Source organism: Aquarana catesbeiana, linkage group LG03, assembly GCF_042186555.1.
Source record: "Aquarana catesbeiana isolate 2022-GZ linkage group LG03, ASM4218655v1, whole genome shotgun sequence".
Classification (NCBI taxonomy): Eukaryota; Metazoa; Chordata; class Amphibia; order Anura; family Ranidae; genus Aquarana; species Aquarana catesbeiana.
Window position 1 is genome coordinate 624,945,133 of NC_133326.1, and position 21,833 is coordinate 624,966,965.

Consider the following 21,833-nt stretch of genomic DNA (forward strand, 5'->3'; position numbering starts at 1 on the left):
TCACTTTTAATAAATCTGCAAAAATGTCAACAATTCTGTGTTTTTCTGTCAATATGGGGTGCTGTGTGTACAAAAAAAATGTACTTAAAGCGGGGTTCCACCCAAATTTTGAACATTATCTCTATGCATTCTCTTCCTTGCCTAGATGCTGACATGCTGTGTAAAAAAATTTAAATCGCCGTAATTTCCTTTTTTTTTCTAATCTTCTTAGCACTTCCTGGTTTTCCTCCCATGGGAGTAGGTGTGTTTGTAGCCTCTCCCAGACCTCCCACAGTCCCCTGGGAGCTAGTCTCAGGCTTCCCAGCATGCATTGTGCAACAGCGTCATCACAACATCTCAGTGAATGCTGGGAGCACAGCATTCACTGCATCCAGGAAATACATGCTTGTGGGCTTCAAATGCCCACAATGAAGATGGAAACCGACTTCAGTGAATTTTATAAGTTATTCTTTACAACAAAATCGGACACAGGCGGACTTATTACACAGAACATGTGAGTAGATAATCATGAGAAGAAAAGTTTGTGAATGAACTCCAAAAAAAAAAAAAACACGATAGATAGGTGGACCCCCGCTTTAAATGATTTTAGCAGATTGCTGCAATATAACAAAGAGTAAAAAATTTAAGGGGGTCTGAATACTTTCTGTCCCCACTGTATATTTATATTCTGGGCTTTGCTTTTACAGCAGTGGACAAAGTATCAATGGACCTTACTCTTTGGCATCCATGTGTGCATCCTATTATATCTGAACGAATACTCCAAGTTTAAAGAATGCTTCACACTTGTGCATTGCGTGTTTTACCTCAATGGACGTTACTACACAATACTATGTGCATTGTGTCGTAGTGCCAATCATTTAGAATGGCACCCCAGCGCACATATATAATAACTGCCAATGTACCTGCACTACAGGGCTCTACAACACACACACATATACAGTAACTGCCATTGCACCTGCACAACAGGACACATACCGGATGTGTGGTGCACTGCTGAAAAAGGAACAGGCAAGTATGAAGGGACCTTAAAAGGAAACATGTCATTAGAGAAGTAGCCTGGCATTATCAACACTTCTGAAAATGCCATTTGTCTGGCTGCGTGTAGCTTTCAGTCACCGACTTGGAAAAAAAACATGGAGGAAATGAAAGTGATATTGAAGTGATCTGCATATGCGCTGGGTCTATGGCTAGGACAGCACTGAAGCCAAAGGGTGGGCAAGCAAGGAAGCCAGGCTACCAACATTCACAGAAGAAAAGCAGCCCCCGTATTTCTTTTTTGATATAGCACAGTTCAACTTTAGTTTGCACAATGCACTTAGACACTATTAGTGGCAACACTGAGAATCAAACCCACAACCTCATGTGTGTACCTATAGCATTAACCAAGGTGCTATGGAGACTACAAACCTCCTGTTATCTCTGATCTTGACTACTGCAATTCCCTCCTTGTTGGCCTTCCTCTACACAGACTATACCCCTATCCCCTCTTCATTCTACAATTAAGAATACTGCTGCCAAATTCTAATTCTACACATACACCAAACCCTTCTTATATTCTGTGTCACAAGGAGACGCTCCTTGCAGGGCACGAACGCATTCAAAACAGTAAAGTTGGCCATAGATGGGTAGTCCTCCACCCGCATAAACAAGGTGTCCCACTGAGACAGTGTATTCTGACAGGGGTGTGTCCTGGTGTCAGAATACAATGATCAGCGACTGCAGACGCTGATCAATAAAAAATTTCCAGCATGTCCCTATAGCCAGCCTAATGCCGCGTAAAGACGATCGGACATTCCGACAACAAAATCCTGGATTTATTTCCCACGGATGTTGGCTCAAACTTGTCTTGCATACACACGGTCGCACAAATGTTGTTGGAAATTCCGATCGCCAAGAACGCGGTGGCATACAACACATACGACGAGCTGAGACAAATTAAGTTCAATAGCCAGTGCGGCTCTTCTGCTCGATTCCGAGCATGTGTGAAATTTTGTATGTCGGAATTGTGTACACGCGATCGGAATTTACGACGATGGATTTCGTTGTCGGAAAATTTGAGATCCAACAAAATGTCCGATGGAGCCTATACACGGTCGGAATTTCCGACAACAAGCTCACATCGAACATTTGTTGTGGGAAAATCCAAGCGTGTGTACGCGGCATTACTGTACGGTTACCGTTTTATTTTGTAAAGAGCTGTGCAAACAATTGGTGCTTTACAAATCCTGTATAATAATTCCTCCCCTTTTACAGTGAGATTTTGTGTAATTTTACAGATACCCCTTCTTACACACAATCACAAGGAGACGCTCCTTGCAGGGCACGTACGCATTCAAAAGTCACCGTGCATTACTTCAGTAACTTTCAGGTGTGTGCATGTTCAGCGACATCGAGAAGCAATAAAACATTGACAAAGCAAACGAGGAAGAAAAGAAGAGTGGTCACGTGCTTTACTGGCCATAGGGAAAAGCAATTAGCGGTGAAACCTGTCTCTACTCAATTCAAAAAGCCAACACGCAAAGACGCGATTCCAATGCGAGGATATGTAATCAATACATTTTACTAATGTTTATACTGAGAGGTCACTGACTTCATTCCTGAAAGTGTACGCCATCGATAGAAAAATATAGAGGACAACCCTAGAATAAAAAAAAAAAAAACGAATAAACAAGGCGACTCCTGGTATGTACACATGTCATAAACTGTTCAGGTGCGGTGACCAAACATGGGACGTCAGCAGGTGTAATACACCAACAGCTCTGAGAATGACAGTCATGACACAAGACGCCACATCTGTGCCTGGTGACATTAGTCACACCTGCAGTGGCCTGCGGGCCGGGTTCACCGTGAGTCAGTACGCTCACCCTGACACAGAGGGAGGGACCTGCAGGCCTCAGGCAGGCGTACTCCCTATACAGTATATAGGAAATATACGGTACATAGTATGTTATCACATCAGATCCAACATTCCCCCTAACAGCACATACATATTTAATGTGTCTATGGCTTCAATCTAAGACACGACAAGTAAAAAAACGCTTACTCCCACATGGCCAATTAACCCCTATATAGCCGACAGCCAATACACACCTTCCTATAGATTTCTCAGCATGATAGCTGACATATAAAAAGAGACAAGGACCCCGTTTTCTCCGACACACCCTAAAGCCCAGACAATGGCAGGGCCTGCTTTCAAAACCCATACAAAAGGAGGGGCTGGTAGAGAGATGGGTGGATTAAAATAAAAAAATAAATCCTCAGATTTAATGGCAGCTTTTTGATGTGTTTTAGAAGGTGGGAGAGGGCCCTATAAAATTCTGTATAGCCTAAACCAGGCCTCCACACCCCTTATAAAGAGAGGCGGCCCGGGTGTGAGAAGCAGTTATCAGTCTGGATAATGGGAATGGGGGCTTTATAGTGCTAATGAACGCAAAGGGCTTTTAATATGTAAAGAAAGGTAGGCAGAATAAAAGACGGAGTAAAAATTTGAGCAAATTTGACCCTTATTATTCATATCATTATGTGACATATACTAAAGTGCCATAAGAAAAAAAAAAAAAAACAAGGCTTCCTCTATGCCATGTCCACAGGCACACATATACAAAGAAACATCTGTGTGTAGGGATTAGGAGATGTAGACAATTACCTGTGGCACCAACCAAGCACAGAGGGTTAACGGATCTATTATTAATGAACTTACATTAACTTAGTCACTAGTGATCTATGTGAATTTAACCATGTGATCACAGGGCACGCCTGGCGATATGGTACACAGGGTTAAGAATTTTAAAAGCTTCTCTTTATAGGGTCAAATACCAACGGGGACTGGGAAGGCAGGATTAGGCTACTGGCCTGAATAGAATTAGAATTGTAGGATCATTGGGAGATTTTTTTTTTTTTACTAGTTTTCTTAACAAACAAACAACACAAATCACAACAAAAAACATCACACACACTAAACCAAGAATATGAATAAAAACTATTTCAAAATCCAATATGTTGAAATTGAAAAACGATCATTGGGAGATTTGGCAATACGGGGAACGTGGGAGGGTGGAGAAGTTAATGACAAGGAAACATTTCAATATCTGTCAAGATAAGAACAATCTGGAAAGCAGGATTGAGGATTAAGGGTTCTTATGTTATACAGAATGAAAGCCCTTGTTACATATCAGATCAAAAATAATTTGTTTTATAGAGTGTGATTATTCAGGAGGTCCCCCAAAAAATATTTACTTTTATTTTGGAAGGCAAAATTTCTAACTACTTGTATCAAAATATAAAGGAAAATATTCTCACAGTCAAAACACCCAATATTATATATAAACTGTATATATCACAATAACAAGAAAAATAACATCCTGGTAAAAGCCATGGCTCATAGACTCCGGGAATAGGGCATTTTATTCGGCGGTCCCAAAATATTAAATTTATTTTTATTCTGGAACCTAATTTTTAAAATGAACTGCTAATATCACAAAATGAAGAAAAAATGACTTCAAAAGCCGCAGGTCCCAAGATTTCAAATGAACTGCATATATATATATATATATTCCTCACAAATTAGTATGCCCTATACCAGGACAAGGTCCTCCAGTGCAAAGATGCCAAACTGTGCCCCCCTAACCCATTCATGATGTGCAAGCTCAGGGGATCCTACACCCAGCAGTCACTCACTTGTCAAAATCACTACTCCTGTCAGCCTCGCAACAGAAAGAAGGAGTCCCATCCATTCAGTAAAGCACTGCGCCCAGGGTAGCCGCCCCTCCTGCCCAACCCTTGTCCCAGCCCTGGTGCCCAGTCTATGAGTGCTGGCTTTTAATGGGATGGTCATTTCTCTTTATAATTTGATATAGGCATTTTACTTAAAATCTTGGGGTCTGGGGCTTTTGATGGACTGTGAGGTCCCCCCCCCCTTATATCATGATCTAAATAGCTCATTTGAAATGTTGGATTTTAGAAAAAAAATTATCTACTACTGGTGACCTCTAAATAGAATGCTCAATACCAGTAGTGCCCATTTATAGGACACCAACATTTAAATGTACTTTTATTTTGGAATTCAACTTTCCAAATGGACTGCTTATATCACAATTATTAGGGAAAATAACCTCACAGCCCATCAAAACCTCCAGCCTCCAGTGTTTTAAAATAAACTGCTTATATCCCAATATAAACAAAGATATCATCCAGTTAAAAGCCATAGCTCATAGACTACACCACACACACACACACACACACACAGATCCCAAATTATGGATTTTCTTTTTATAGTGGAACACCACATTTTAGATGACCTCACAGCCTCATCAAAAGCCCAAGCTCCCCATGTTTAGGGAAAACCACTTCCATCATAGTATATAAAAAATAAAAATCATCAAGTTAAAGCCACAGTTTACAGACTATGCAGCCCTGGTATAGGGCATTCTAGATACAGCGAGAGACTCGAAAATTTGGATTCACTTTTATGTGGAGCCCCACATTTCAGATGACCTCACAGCCTTATCAAAAGCCCAAACGCTCCCCGGTTTAGGGAAAACACTTACATCATAGTATAAAAAAAAAAATAACACCCAGTTAAAAGCCACATCCCACACACTGGGCACCCCTGATTTATGGCATTCTATCCAGAGGACCCAAAATAGAAATTTACACTTGTTCCCCCAATATATCATATAGACTGTTTATATCAGAATAAAAATAAACTCTACAAGGCCCACCAAACCCCCCCAGCTCCCATGATTATAAAAAAAAAAAAAAACTGCTTATATCACAATATATAAAAAGGAAATTCCATTAAAAGCCACAGCTCATAGACTACACACCCCTTGTATAGGGTATTCTATATAGAGATCCCAAAATATAGATTTATTCTATTCTAGAACCCTACATTTCAGAGGAACTGCTTATATAACAATATAATGCAAAACATCTAGTTAAAAGCCACAGCTTATAAACTGATATAGGGCTTTCTATATAGGAGGTCCCAAAACATAGATCCAACATTTCAAATGAACTGCTTATATTACAATACAAACAAAAACAACCCCACGGCCCATCAAATGCCCCAGCCCTTAAAATTTTAAATAATAATAATATATATCACCCAGCTTTTGACTGGGTGAAAAAAAAATAAATAATAATAATAATAATAATAAAAAAAAAAATTTATATATATATATATATATATATATATAAAAATCACCCAGTCAAAGGCTACAGCTCACAGACTGGGCACCCCTGGCATAGGGCATTCTGTTCAGGGGACCCAAAATATATTATTTCAGTTCACCAACATTTTAAAACAGACTACTAATATCATAACTGTATCCCAATATAAAGAAAAATGAGAGACAAGCCCTGTAGAGTGGGCAGAGCTGGCACCCCCTGGCATAGGGCATTCTATGATCTACAATGAAGAGGATCCATACCCATCCAGATGTGTTGTACACACCCCATGCAGTTATATAACCCACCCTGGATCAGACCCCCAGTCTATGGATGGGGGGGGGGGTCCAGGAACAGGGGGGTGCCCCATTCATCCTCCTTCTTACCATTGCCATAGGATTTGTAGATGAGCCAGCTGAGCGAGGCAGAAATCCTGGCCTGCTGGGCATCGTACACATCCAAAGGTTTAATCTCCGGCACCAAAAAGCTTTTTTTCATCCTGATCCTGATCCTGGGGACTGGGCTAGTGCAGAAGATCCATGGGGGGGAGGGAAGGAAGGAAGGGGGGTAGGTGGTGCAGGAGATAGACAAGGGCAGAGGGAGGGTGGGGGGTCCGATCCCCGGTCTGATGATGGGGAGGGGGGGGTTCAGCGCTGTCCTTCAGCACCACATGGAGGGTGCACACACATGGGGGGTGTCTGTCCGTCTCCTTCCAGCTGTCTCAGGTGCACTGACTGTCTCTCTCCTCCCTTCCCCCCTCCTCTGTCTCTCGCTATGTGACCTCACCATAGGGAGGAGTCTTCCCTTCTCCTAACAGGTAATTCAGCATGGACAAAGAGGGAAGTCAGCCCCATCCTCCTCCTCCTCCTCCCCATCATCATCATCATCATCATGGAGATCGCAGGGCTCTGCTCGGCTCAGCTCACCGCCGGTGATGATTCATTGTAGCAGCCGGTGATCCCGCACTGGATACATTGTTACATTCTGTAGTCACGTGACTCTGATCTCCATTGTTGTGCTGTGTGTAGAGGTGACTGCATTGTATGGATAGCTGATGGGAGGACAATGGGGCACAGCCCAGCACCATGCCCTGTGTCATGTCAGGGGACCCCCAGGATCTGATCAGCAGAAGGGATGGAATGCCCTGTGTCACCAGTCAGGGGACCCCAGGATCTGATCAGCAGAAGGGATGGAATGCCCTATGTCATCAGTCAGGGGACCCCAGGATCTGATCAGCAGAAGGGATGGAATGCCCTATGTCATCAGTCAGGGGACCCCAGGATCTGATCAGCAGCAGGATTCGAACATCCTGTGTCATCAGTCAGGGGACCCCCAGGATCTGATCAGCAGAAGGGATGGAATGCCCTGTGTCATCAGTCAGGGGACCCCAGGATCTGATCAGCAGCAGGATTCGAACATCCTGTGTCATCAGTCAGGGGACCCCCAGGATCTGATCAGCAGAAGGGATGGAATGCCCTGTGTCATCTGTCAGGGGACCCCAGGATCTGATCAGCAGCAGGGATGGAATGTCCTGTGTCATCAGTCAGGGGACCCCAGGATCTAATCAGCAGGAGGGATGGAATGCCCTGTGTCATCAGTCAGGGGACCCCAGGATCTGATCAGCAGCAGGGATCGAACATCCTGTGTCATCAGTCAGGGGACCCCCAGGATCTGATCAGCAGAAGGGATGGAATGCCCTGTGTCATCAGTCAGGGGACCCCCAGGATCTGATCAGCAGCAGGGATCGAACATCCTGTGTCATCAGTCAGGGGACCCCCAGGATCTGATCAGCAGAAGGGATGGAATTCCCTGTGTCATCAGTCAGGGGACCCCAGGATCTGATCAGCAGCAGGGATGGAATGTCCTGTGTCAGTCAGGTGACCCCAGGATCTGATCAGCAGAAGGGATGGAATGCCCTGTGTCATCAGTCAGGGGACCCCAGGATCTGATCAGCAGCAGGGATCGAACATCCTGTGTCATCAGTCAGGGGACCCCCAGGATCTGATCAGCAGAAGGGATGGAATTCCCTGTGTCATCAGTCAGGGGACCCCAGGATCTGATCAGCAGCAGGGATGGAATGTCCTGTGTCAGTCAGGGGACCCCAGGATCTGATCAGCAGAAGGGATGGAATGCCCTGTGTCATCAGTCAGGGGACCCCCAGGATCTGATCTGCAGAAGGGATGGAATTCCCTGTGTCATCAGTCAGGGGACCCCAGGATCTGATCAGCAGCAGGGATGGAATGTCCTGCGTCATCAGTCAGGGGACCCCCAGGATCTGATCTGCAGAAGGGATGGAATTCCCTGTGTCATCAGTCAGGGGACCCCAGGATCTGATCAGCAGCAGGGATGGAATGCCCTGTGTCATCAGTCAGGGGACCCCAGGATCTGATCAGCAGCAGAGTTGGAATGCCTTGTGTCATCAGTCAGGGGACCCCAGGATCTGATCAGCAGCAGGGATGGAATGCCCTGTGTCATCAGTCAGGGCACCCCAGGATCTGATCAGCAGCAGGGATGGAATGCCTCGTGTCATCAGTCAGGGGACCCCAGGATCTGATCAGCAGAAGGGATGGAATGCCCTGTGTCATCAGTCAGGGGACCCCAGGATCTGATCAGCAGAAGGGATGGAATGCCCTGTGTCATCAGTCAGGGGACCCCCAGGATCTGATCTGCAGAAGGGATGGAATTCCCTGTGTCATCAGTCAGGGGACCCCAGGATCTGATCAGCAGCAGGGATGGAATGTCCTGTGTCATCAGTCAGGGGACCCCCAGGATCTGATCTGCAGAAGGGATGGAATTCCCTGTGTCATCAGTCAGGGGACCCCAGGATCTGATCAGCAGCAGGGATGGAATGCCCTGTGTCATCAGTCAGGGGACCCCAGGATCTGATCAGCAGCAGAGTTGGAATGCCTTGTGTCATCAGTCAGGGGACCCCAGGATCTGATCAGCAGCAGGGATGGAATGCCCTGTGTCATCAGTCAGGGCACCCCAGGATCTGATCAGCAGCAGGGATGGAATGCCTCGTGTCATCAGTCAGGGGACCCCAGGATCTGATCAGCAGAAGGGATGGAATGCCCTGTGTCATCAGTCAGGGGACCCCAGGATCTGATCAGCAGCAGGGATCGAACGTCCTGTGTCATCAGTCAGGGGACCCCAGGATCTGATCAGCAGAAGGGATGTAAGGCCCTGTGTCATCAGTCAGGGGACCCCAGGATCTGATCAGCAGAAGGGATGGAATGCCCTGTGTCATCAGTCAGGGGAGCTCAGGATCTGATCAGCAGCAGGGATGGAATGCCCTGTGTCATCAGGGGACCCCAGGATCTGATCAGCAGAAGGGATGGAATTCCCTGTGTCATCAGTCAGGGGACCCCCAGGATCTGATCAGCAGCAGGGATGGAATGCCCTGTGTCATCAGTCAGGGGACCCCAGGATCTGATCAGCAGCAGGGATGGAATGCCCTGTGTCATCAGGGCACCCCCAGGATCTGGTCAGCAGCAGGGATGGAATGCCCTGTGTCATCAGTCAGGGGACCCCAGGATCTGATCAGCAGAAGGGATGGAATGCCCTGTGTCACCAGTCAGGGGACCCCAGGATCTGATCAGCAGCAGGGATGGAATGCCCTGTGTCATCAGTCAGGGCACCCCAGGATCTGATCAGCAGCAGGGATGGAATGCCCTGTGTCATCAGTTAGGGGACCCCAGGATCTGATCAGCAGCAGGGATGGAATGCCCTGTGTCATCAGTCAGGGGACCCCAAGATCTGATCAGCAGCAGGGATGGAATGCCCTGTGTCATCAGTCAGGGCACCCCAGGATCTGATCAGCAGCAGGGATCGAACGTCCTGTGTCATCAGTCAGGGGACCCCAGGATCTGATCAGCAGCAGGGATGGAATGCCCTGTGTCATCAGTCAGGGCACCCCAGGATCTGATCAGCAGCAGGGATGGAATGCCCTGTGTCATCAGTTAGGGGACCCCAGGATCTGATCAGCAGCAGGGATGGAATGCCCTGTGTCATCAGTCAGGGGACCCCAGGATCTGATCAGCAGCAGGGATGGAATGCCCTGTGTCATCAGTCACAGCACCCCAGGATCTGATCAGCAGCAGGGATCGAACGTCCTGTGTCATCAGTCAGGGGACCCCAGGATCTGATCAGCAGCAGGGATGGAATGCCCTGTGTCATCAGTCAGGGCACCCCAGGATCTGATCAGCAGCAGGGATCAAACATCCTGTGTCATCAGTTAGGGGACCCCCAGGATCTGATCAGCAGCAGGGATGGAATGCCCTGTGTCATCTGTCAGGGGACCCCAGGATCTGATCAGCAGCAGGGATCGAACGTCCTGTGTCATCAGTCAGGGGACCCCAGGATCTGATCAGCAGCAGGGATGGAATGCCCTGTGTCATCAGTCAGGGCACCCCAGGATCTGATCAGCAGCAGGGATGGAATGCCCTGTGTCATCAGTTAGGGGACCCCAGGATCTGATCAGCAGCAGGGATGGAATACCCTGTGTCATCAGTCAGGGGACCCCAGGATCTGATCAGCAGCAGGGATGGAATGCCCTGTGTCATCAGTCACGGCACCCCAGGATCTGATCAGCAGCAGGGATCGAACGTCCTGTGTCATCAGTCAGGGGACCCCAGGATCTGATCAGCAGCAGGGATGGAATGCCCTGTGTCATCAGTCAGGGCACCCCAGGATCTGATCAGCAGCAGGGATCGAACATCCTGTGTCATCAGTTAGGGGACCCCCAGGATCTGATCAGCAGCAGGGATGGAATGCCCTGTGTCATCAGTAGAGGGGACCCCAGGATCTGATCAGCAGAAGGGATGGAAGGACCTGTGTCATCAGTCAGGGGACCCCAGGATCTGATCAGCAGCAGGGATTGAATGTCCTGTGTCATCAGTCAGGGGACCCCGGGATCTGATCAGCAGAAGGGATGGAATGCCCTGTGTCATCAGTCAGGGGACCCCAGAGTCTGATCAGCAGCAGGGATGGAATTCCCTGTGTCATCAGTCAGGGGACCCCAGGATCTGATCAGCAGCAGGGATGGAATGCCCTGTGTCATCAGTCAGGGGACCCCAGGATCTGATCAGCAGCATGGATGGAATGCCCTGTGTTATCAGTCAGGGGACCCCAGGACCTAATCAGCAGCAAGTATGAAATGTGATTGCTGGGTGGCGACAGGTCCACATTTGCTGTAGCTGTTAACACTAAATAATGACCTTATCCTTCAAAAATAAAAAAAACATCCATACACTTAATCTACCTAATGGCCCTGCCCCTAGGGCCGGCCCCAGACAGCACTTTGAGGAGGGCAGCTAATTGAACCATGGCCACCTCTCCTTCTCTACTATTTACCCAGCAAATTAATGACCAAGATTTTTTTTCCAGCAGCTTTGTGTGTCATGATAACTGCCCCCCCCCCCCCCCCGGCCGCTCTGCCTCCCCCCATACTACCTTAGCCTGCCCCCATACTACCTTAGCCTGCCCCCATACTGCCTTAGCCTGCCCCCATACTACCCTAGCCTGCCCCTATACTACCCTAGCCTGCCCCTATACTACCCTAGCCTGTCTATATACCACCCTAACCTGCCCCTATACCGCCCTAGCCTGTCCATATACTGCCCAAGCCTGTCCGTATACTGTCCTAGCCTGTCCGTATACTACCCTAGCCTGTCCGTATACTACCCTAGCCTGTCTATATACTACCCTAGCCTGTCTATATACTACCCTAGCCTGTCTATATACTACCCCATTCTGCCCCTATACTGCCCTAGCCTGTCTATATACCACCCTAGCCTGCACCTATACTGCCTTAGCCTGTCCATATACCTCCCTAGCCTGTCCATATACTACTCTAGCCTGTCCGTATACTACCCTAGCATGTCTATATACTACCCCAGTCTACCCCTATACTGCCCTAGCCTGTCTATATACCACCCTAGCCTACCCTAATACTGCCTTATCCTGTCCATATACTACCCTAGCCTGCCCCTATAATACCCTAGCCTGTCTATATACTGCCCTAGTCTGTCTATATACTACCCCAGTCTGCCCCTATACTGCCCTAGCCTGTCTATATACCACCCTAGCCTACCCCTATACTGCCTTAGCCTGTCCATATACTACTCTAGCCTGCCCCTATACTACCCTAGCCTGTCTGTATAATTCCCTAGCCTGTCTATATACTACCCTAGCCTGCCCCTTGGAATTGAACATAATGGTATGCCATATAATTTTGCATATAGACAAGGTGCTGTTTTTGCATGTAAATCTAACTTCCTGATAAATTTAATTCTAGTTTTAATTATCATGATATAAAATATTGGATGTGAGGGCCTTTTGGTTGGGGGCGGGATTTTTTTTTTTTTTCTTAGACCCAGCCCTGCTGTGATATATTTGTCATGAAATTGTGCGTTTCTCCTTGTAACATTCTCTCTGAGCTCCCAAACTTCTTATTTCTCCCTTCATTGTGGTTTATTTGGAACCAGCAGTGCAGGTTGGTTGCAGTCAGGTGCACTGCTTTAAGGACACTACAAATCCCATAGCCAATGTCAAGAGCAAGCAAATAAAGGTGGCTACCAGTGGCATCCCATCCATACGGGCGCCGCCCCCCTAATTCACGCGCACGGTCTCTAATCTACATGAAGGGCGCCGGATGCATGGATTCCAGTGGGGGTCTTTTTTTTTCAGAAGCATATGATTAGAGCCTGCGGCTCTAATTGGCTTCACCCAGTTGTGTGACAATAGAAAATTAATATTCGCTAATCTAGGCATGCAGCACAGATTCCCTCTACTGTCTGGCCTCCCCTGTGCCCACCCCCTGCAGCACTTCCAGCTTCTTTCCTCTCCCACCAGCTGCTGTGTTTACTATGCTTCAAAGGGTTGTAAAGCCTCAAGGTTTTTCACCTTAATGTCTTCTGTGCTGCAGCTCCCCCCCAGACCCCCCCCCTTTTTTTCTTACCTGAGCCCGATCCGATCCAGTGATGTGCAGGAGCGCAGCGGCTCCAGCCGCTGTCTCTCTCCTCATTGGACAGATTGAAAGCAGCGGGAGCCATTGACTCCCGCTGCTGTCAATCAAATTCGGTGACATGGGAGCAGGGGGCGGGGCTGAGTCCCACTGTCTGTGTCAATGGACCCAGCAGTGGGACTCGGGAGAGCGCCCGCACGGAAGCCCCCAGGAAAAGCCCCTTTCCATAGGGGCACCCGATGAAGAGGAGTGGCCAGGAGCGCTGGCGGGGGACACCAGAAGAAGAGAATTAGGACTGCTCTGTGCTAAACAATTGCACAGAGCAGGTAGGTATAGGCATATTTTGATATTTTTATTTAAAAAAAAAAGCACCCAGCAGCGGTGAATGGAAAGCACAGAGTACTTCCCATTCACGCACTGTCCAGTGCAGCTGAGGCTGCAGATAAAGCGACTGGGAAATCCCTTTCTTCAGTCCCTTTCTCTGTCTCAAAAGTAAGACATCAGGGGCCTGTTTAAGCCCCTGATATTTTGCCAAAGCCCTCCAACGGGGTTCCTTAAAAATTGTAAAAATTAAAATAAAAAACTATAAAAAACAATAAAATTGAAAAAAATAATAAACTACTGACGCCATCCTCTGCCCTACAAACACAGTCCACTTCCCTACTGACAATATATACACACGTGTGTTTGAGCTCTGGGGTGCACACACTAATGCAATAGGCTGTGCACACCTATGGTGGCTACCTTATTTGGTTCCTACAAATAATGAGAACATAGAGAATAAATGTAGCCACCCTCTAAAGGTGGCCATAGAATAGATGGATCAAAATTTGGCAGAGACTGGCTGAATTTCCATCCATGTGCAGCCACTGCTGCTTAGGAGAATGCGATCTTCTGTTGAATGGACCTGTAGGGACAAAAGCCACTCGCTCAGCGGCTGCAGCGCTGACCTGTGTATTTTGACAGCAGAGAAGTCCCTAGCTGTGAGAATACAATAGCCTAGCAGGTGGATTCCCCATCTACCTCGAATGTGTGGATGGGGAAATTGGTTCTTTTTTTTTTTTTCTTTTCAGCCTACCAAGCTATGTATGGCCAGCTGTCAGAATACACTGATCAGGGGCTGCAGCCGCTGATCTACAAATGTGTTCCAATAGGCCTGCTTGACAGATGTCAACAGCCATACACGTGAAAAAATGTGGGCAGCTTAACCGGTTCCAGACCAGCTCGCGCAGATATACTGCGGCAGAATGGCTCCCCTGGGCAAAATCCTGTACGGGTACGTCCTACCCTTTTTCGGCCACCAGAGGGCACGCGTTCGCCCGCTGTATGGCGGGGGACCCGATGTGCGTCACCGACGGCCATGCGTGATTGCGTGCACGAGCGCCAGCACGGGGATTTGTGTGTGTAAACACACAAATCTCTGTGCTGTCGGGGATGAGGAAACATATCGTTTGTTCCTACTAAGTAGGAAAAACGATATGTCTCCTCTCCTAGTCACTCACATCCCCATACAGTTAGAACACAGTGAGGGAACACACTGTTAACCCCTTGATCGCCCCCTAGTGTTAACCCCTTCCCTGCCAGTGACATTTACACAGTAATCAGTGCATGTTTATAGCACTGATCGTTGTATAAATGTCACTGGTCCCAAAAAAGTGTCAAAAGTGTCCGATTTATTTGTCGCAATGTCGCAGTACCGCCAAAAATTGTAGATCACCGCCATTACTAGTAAAAAAAAAAAATAAGAATAAAAATGCCATAAATCTTTCCTATAGTTTGTAGACGCTATAACTTTTGCGCAAACCAATCAATATACGCCTATCGCAATTTTTTTTGTTTACCAAAAATATGTAGAAGAATATATATTGGCCTAAACTGATAAAGAAATTAGTTTTTTTTTTTTTTTAAATTGGGGGATATTTATTATAGCAAAAAGTAAAATTTTTTTATTTTTTTCCAAAATTGTCGCTCTTAATTTTGTTTAAAGCTGAAAAAATAAAAACCGCAGAGGTAATCAAATACCACCAAAAGAAAGTTCTATTTGTGAGAAAAAAAGGACGCAAATTTTGTTTGGGTACAACGTCGCACGACCACACAACTGTCAGTTAAAGCGACGCAGTGCCAAATTTTTTAAAAGTGCTCTGGTCAGGAAAGGGGTCAAATCTTCCGGGGCTGAAGTGGTTAAAGCGGAGCTCCACCCAAAAGGAAGGGAAAGTTCTTTTTTAAGGAGTAATCCCCCGCTTCGCTTCAAGAATTGGCACTTTTGAGGAGCTGGGCAGTAGGTACCTGCTCCCACTTCCTCTCCGACTGCCTAGCCGATCAGAAGCAGAAGTTCTGCTCCCCCCCCCCTGCAGTCTTCTGGGACACATGACAGGTCCCCAGAAGACTGCCTATTCACAATACACAGTGCTGCTCGCGAATGCACAGTGGGAACCCAGCTGTGAAGCAGCAAGCTGTCACAGACGGGCGCCCATAGTTAAAATGCCAGCGCCCAAAGGGTGAAACCGTCAGGGGTGAGCAGACCGCTGGATCGTGGGACAGGTAAGTGGCTGTTTTTTTAAAAGTCAGCAGCTACAGTTTTTGTAACTACTGACTTTTTTTTTTGCACAGGAGACTGGGACTCATCTTTGAAGCTCACCACACATGTTACAATGTGATTGTACAATCTCCTTTAGATTTACTAACAAGAACAATGGAATACTTGATTTGATACTAATACATTGAATAGTTTAGCTTTGTCCTAATATGACATAGTTTGGTAGATCTAAGGCTAATTGTACAGAGGTTGTACAACCAGATTGAGCTGCAATAATCTATGTAGATCAATGTAGGCAGAGCACAAGGGCACATAATAAACAATATTTATGTGGCCTGTTATGTGCTGCAGCGCACTGCGATACGTGAATCCCGATCATGTGATCGCTGTGAGAACCAATCACAGCAATCACGTGATTGGGAAGCTGCTCTGTCTCTGGGCATTAAAGCCCACCTTCCAAGAGGTGGCAGGAAAATGGTAAATACAGATCTGTAACCGTTAAAGCATTTTTATATCTCTTTTTTTTTTTTCTTTGGTTACAGTAGGGAAGGGTTAGAACCCCTGCCAGTTTTATTTGATACTGTCTGTGTATGGCTAGTGAAATTTCCCTTCACTTCCTGTCTAAGGGATATAGCAGGAAGTTGGGAAAAATTCAATTTATTTTTTAGTTTCCCCTCATTTCTTTTTTTCAGCGATTATGGTCACCAGTACAAATAGGGAAGATGAATTTCCCCAATGGAGAAAAGGACGTCAGTAAAAATCTTGACAGAGGGTCCAATCATTTCCCATTCTATCTAAAACTAAAAAAAAAATATTTTGCCTAGCGATACTTTAATACACCATTAACTGTGTTTTTAATGCAAGTAGTGTTAGCACCTGAATCTGACTGTCAGGGCAGTGAGGGCAGAAAAAAGACTGAGCAGTCAATCGAGTCTGCCTGTTTTTTGTTTTTTTTCTCTTTTTCGTTAACTTTTTTGTCTGAGTATAAATCTATGTTTGTCCCAAGTGTGTTTGAAGCCATTTACTGTTGATTGTCTTACTACCTTCTTCCCCTCCTGCAGGGTCTGTACAGCAGAGCTGCAGTGTGAGGGGAATAAGCAGCACAAGGAGCCAATCAATCACAGAGTGACAGAGAGATGAGGTCATCGCTGTGCTGCTGCTCCTTTCACTGTCTAGTCACAGGCTGGGGCAGGTCCAGGAGGGCCTGGGCTCAGAGGCATTGATTGATTAATGCTGGCCATAAGGCTCAGAACATCTAGTGGCAGTAAAAAGCTACTGCAGGGGAAATCTCTGCACTGAAGGTGAATATTGCAGAAAAAAAGCTGATTTAGTTTTTTTCGCTTTTAATGGGTTTTAAGGCGTTTAAACTGCTTTAACCACTTGACCTCTGAAATTTTTTATCCCCTTCAAGACCAGGCCATTTTTTGCTATTCAGCACTTTGCTAATGTATCTGGCAATTGTGCGGTCATGCAATACTGTATGCAAAACACATTTTTATAAAAAAATTTTTTAACACAAATAGAGCTTTCTTTTGGGGGTATTTAATCACCACTGGGTTTTTTATTTTTTGGAAAAATAAACAAAAAAAGACCAAAAACTTTGAAAAAAAACAAACAAACGTTAGTTTCTACTTATACTTAGTTTCTATTATAAAACATATCAATAAAAAAATCAAATAAATTTAGGTCAAAATGTATCCTGCTACATGTCTTTGTTAAAAAAAAATCCCAATAGGTGTATATTAATTTGCTTGTGCGAAAGTTATAGCGTCTACAAACTATGGTATTTATACTGGAATTTACGTACCTATAGATGCTATGCAGGCTTGAATGGAGGAGAAGATTTGGATGCCGCACACCGGATGTAGTCAAAAAACTTCACTTTATTGAAAAAATGGGATCATCAAAATAACAAGACTGTCATGCAGAAAGTACAGGTAAGCTGACGCGTTTCGCACTCAGGACTGAGTGCTTACTCATATCTATACCTATAGATGCTATACTGTAATGGCGGTGATCAGCGACTTATAGTGAGACTGTGATAGGGTGGCGGACAATCTGGCACCAACAGACACTATCTGGGAGGGTCACTAACTGACGTGGATGTCGCTAGTGATACTAATACAGTGATTAGTGATAATGCTGTACACTGACACTTTTCTAATGACACTGGCTGGGGTTAACATCTAGGAGCAATCAAGGGGTTAACTGTGTGTCTAACGATGGGTAATGTGTGCTGCTTTTACTTTATTATCTGGCTGTTTTTTTCTCCATACTTCGCAGGGAGAAGAAACAGCCGATCGTTGTTTGCAGTACACAGAGTTCTGTGTGTTTGTACACACAGAACTCTGTATGTGATTGGCTACAAAAACCAAGCTGAAATCAGCTGCCAAACTCATGCTGTGTCCATTCACAGCGTGGGTTGGCAGGGGGGGGCACGCACAAACCTAGAAGCGAGCTGGCGACTCACAGATATGTTGTCTGGCCTGCCTGTGCTGCTCGCCTGCGGTAAACCTCCTTTGGGCAGGTGGCAAGTTGTTAAGGCAATGGATATTGCTGCATGATAAGACTAAAGTCAGAAACGTCAGAGGTAAGTGACTATGTGCATACATAGCTAGCCACATACCCAAAATAAAGACGATCATTGGGGGTTAGTTTGTGCTGCTTGGCAGGGGACCTGGAAGCTAGCAGTAATCATTGTAGAAGTAGTGCCTACTGCAGTGGTATGTGAACACACACAAAAAAGTGCACTTAGGATGTACCAAATGGTCCCCTTCTGAAGAGGAAGGAACCTTCCCTGACCACCTGAGATGGAAGACTCTTGACAGGGGCAAGGCACACTTAGGTCTACCTACCCAAAAGGGCCAGCAAACCCAGATTCCCATAATTACCAAAGTATGAGTGCTCGGTAAGGGGCTCTCCCAAAGAGAGGCCTCCACCCCAGGCAGGGGAAGGGGTGCCACAAAACTCCTTCTAGACTTCAGGGTAGGCCCGAAAAGCCACACCCTACAATCCAAGTGAAAAAACACACATGTAAGTGCAGAGGGATATACATGTGAAGAAAAATAAAAAAGGAGCCACTGCAGATGCAATGGCTTGGTCTTGAAGCCTAGTAACAAAAATTGCTCTGATCCCAGCCAAAAGGCACATGAGGTGTGATGCAGAAAAAAAAGCTTTTAGTTTCGTGGCCTAGTGCATTTTCACACAGTTGGGTCCCAAAACCATAGTGCTACTCCGACACCCCAGAGGGCACTTGACACTGTTGGCCCCCTGCCTTCTCAGCTATACATGATAGCAGAGTTTGAATCAGGAGGCACTTGGCACTCTCGGAAACCCTCAACACTAAGAAAATACTCCTGACTTCCACCTTACACAGTGAACACTTCACTGGGTTTCTTTTCCACATGAAATGTTCCTCAGGACCCCCATCATACCAGCAGGGATTCTGTATGTCCAGACATCCCAGTCAGAAGGCCAGAATGATGGTGGAGCACCTCTACTAGACACTGATAAGAACAGATACTAGACTTGATCTTAGCCAGAAGGACAAAAGTGATGTAAAAATTGCCATACCTAAACTTCAGCTTTAAAACTACCCTTTACTGGAAACACCTGAACTCCATAATATGGAATTGTGTCCACATACCTTTGGCCGTTTAGGTAGGTATGATGGTCAGGTGTTTACAAACCTTGACCAAATAGTGTAATTGGCTTAAAGCAGGTGACTAGATAATTCCAGATGTACAGTGATGGTAACACAGTGACTGAGTAGTAAGTCAAATATTTACCCCAATATACTGCATCTCAGTCTACAATGAGACTTTTATGGTTGGCTTGAATCACTTTAAATACGTTTTTGCAGCAATTCAGAACTTTTTTCTTTCATCTCCATCCCCCTTTGTTATGAATGTAAAAGATGTATGCATACAAACATGGACAGACCGGCTCCTTGCAGGTGAATCACTGAATCACAACTGCATGACATTAGCTGAGTTGCAGACAAACAGGGTGAACCTGAACATCTGGCCTGGCCTCCCTAGGGCCTACTCTGACAACTTCAAGCACGAGGATTTCTGATTGGATGAGTAAAAGTGAGTATTGAGATTGTACAACAAAAACATGATGTCTCCATCTGCCTTCCCTTTAAATCTGGTAGGCGAGTGTACCAGGATTGCATTAAATCTAGGTTCACATCTGTGTGGGCTACGCTTGATGCATTTTTCAGGCACGTTTTGCGTTTTTAAACCCTCGTTTTTGATGCATTTTTCATGCAGCTTTAATGCATTTTGCGGTTTGTTTTTCTTTAAATACACAGTAAACACACTGTATATAGTTGGCTGCTAAGGAGCGGGCCGGCCACCGTGTCCTTAACTGATGAGTCATCAGCTGTCAGCGAGGTACCCCCCCCCCCCCCCGCTGACAGCTAAATGTAAACAAATGAATTGCCGGTAAAAAAAAAATTGTGATGGGGACAAGGGCCTCTTCCCCACAACCCTGGGCAGTGGTTGTGGGGGTCTTCGGGCAGGGGACTTATCAGAATCTGGACGCCCCCTTTCATGTGAATGAGTAGGGGTATATTGTACCCCTACTCATTTACCAAAAAAGTGTCAAAAAGAAATAAAAAGACACATACAGTTTTTTTATAATTCCTTTATTAAAAATAAAAAAACAACATCCCCTGATATAGATCCATTTTCATTCACGCCGCACCGCCAGACTCGAAAAGAAAAAATAAAGCTCCACCCACAATGAAGGCTAACAGCCAACTACCTGTTCCTCCGCCTGACAGTTCTTAAATAGGTAAGGGGCGGGGCCATCCTGCAACGTCTTTTTTTGGGTGTGGAGGGGTAGGGGTTGGCGTAATTGATGATGGGTCTACATCGGGTACATTGTTTTTTATTTTTAATAAAGGATTTGTCAAAACTTGTGTTTTATTTCTCTTGGACACATTTTTTAGTGAATGAGTAGGGCGTACCCCTACTCATTCACATTAGGGGGGGTGGGATCTGGGGACCCCCTTATTAAAGGGGGCTTCTATATTCTGATAATCCCCCTGCCCGCAAACCCCCATAACCACTGCCCAGGGTTGTGGTGAAGAGGCCCTTGTCCCTATCAACATGGGGACAAGGTGCTTTGGGGTGAAGGCAGCAGGACCCCCCCTGTCCCAAAGCACCCCTCATGTTGAGGGCATGTGGCCTGGTATAGTGCAGAAGGGGGGGGTGCGCTCACTCATCCCCTCCCTTTCTTGACCTGCTGAGATGCATGCTCAGATAAGGGTCTGGTATGGATTTTGGGGGGACCCCATGCCAGTTTTAAAAAAAATTTTGGCATGGGGTTCCCCTCTAAATCCATACCAGACCTGAAAGGCCTGGTATGGTTTGATGGGGACACCACGTCGTTTTTTTCCCGATTTTTTATTTTTTTTGCTGGAAATTGTTTTTTTACATTCATCTGTCAGCAGGGAATCCCATTGACAGCTGAGGACTTACTGCTTGTTAAGGACGCAGCGGCCGGCTTCCCAGCCCACTGCTTAGCAACCAGCTACACACAGTGTGGTAAAGAGAAAAAAACGCATCAAAAACGCAACACTTGCGTTATTGGTGCAGCTCCATTGAAGTCTATTACATGCAAAACGCAATCTGCTGCGGGAAAAAAGTCCCTGACACTTTCCACAAAAAGCAGCTCCACAAAATGCACAGATTAAGGCTCTGTTTCCACTAGTGCGACTTTTCATGCGACTTGGGACTGAAAAGTCGCATGACAAATTGTTTCCCATGATTTCCAATGAGTACCGTTCATATCTGTGCGACTTCAAGTCGCAGCGACTTCAAAGTAGTCCCTGCACTACTTTGGTCCCACTTTGATGCGACTTGAGGTCTATAGATACAGGCATTGCTTCAAATCGCGGTAAAAAGTCGCGGTAAAATCGCGGTAAAAAATTGCGGCAAAATCGCGCGACTTTGGGGGCGCACTAGTGGAAACCTAGCCTTAAACTACATCCATCGGAAACCATGTTAAATAGGTGTGAACATAGGGTAACAGGGTCTTCACCCAGGGGGCAGCTGATCACATGAGCATGAGCACTGTGATTGGCTGTCACAGCGGTCACATGATCAGGAGCTGGGCCCACTCGCTCCCAATCTTTAGTAGAAACCAAGAGCTGTC

The 21,833-nt window shown here is 46.1% G+C and overlaps 1 protein-coding gene and 1 non-coding gene across 4 annotated transcripts in view; both read right to left on the reverse strand.

Annotated features, from left to right (window-relative positions):
* Positions 1 to 7,059, reverse strand: part of CAMSAP3 (calmodulin regulated spectrin associated protein family member 3) — a 165,092-nt gene extending 158,033 nt beyond the window's left edge. The window contains exon 1 of one of the 3 annotated variants that reach the window (XM_073622378.1): positions 6,555 to 7,059. In XM_073622378.1, coding sequence (XP_073478479.1) covers positions 6,555 to 6,666 — 112 coding nt within the window. In that variant the 5' untranslated portion in view covers positions 6,667 to 7,059. The remainder of the gene's footprint in view (positions 1 to 6,554) is intronic. The other 2 variants (XM_073622379.1, XM_073622380.1) reach the window with 2 other exon arrangements.
* An 11,979-nt stretch (positions 7,060 to 19,038) lies between these two features.
* Positions 19,039 to 19,225, reverse strand: LOC141136001 (U2 spliceosomal RNA). Its single transcript, XR_012243664.1, has one exon. It is a non-coding gene; the product is annotated as a U2 spliceosomal RNA (small nuclear RNA).
* Positions 19,226 to 21,833: the final 2,608 nt, after the last annotated feature.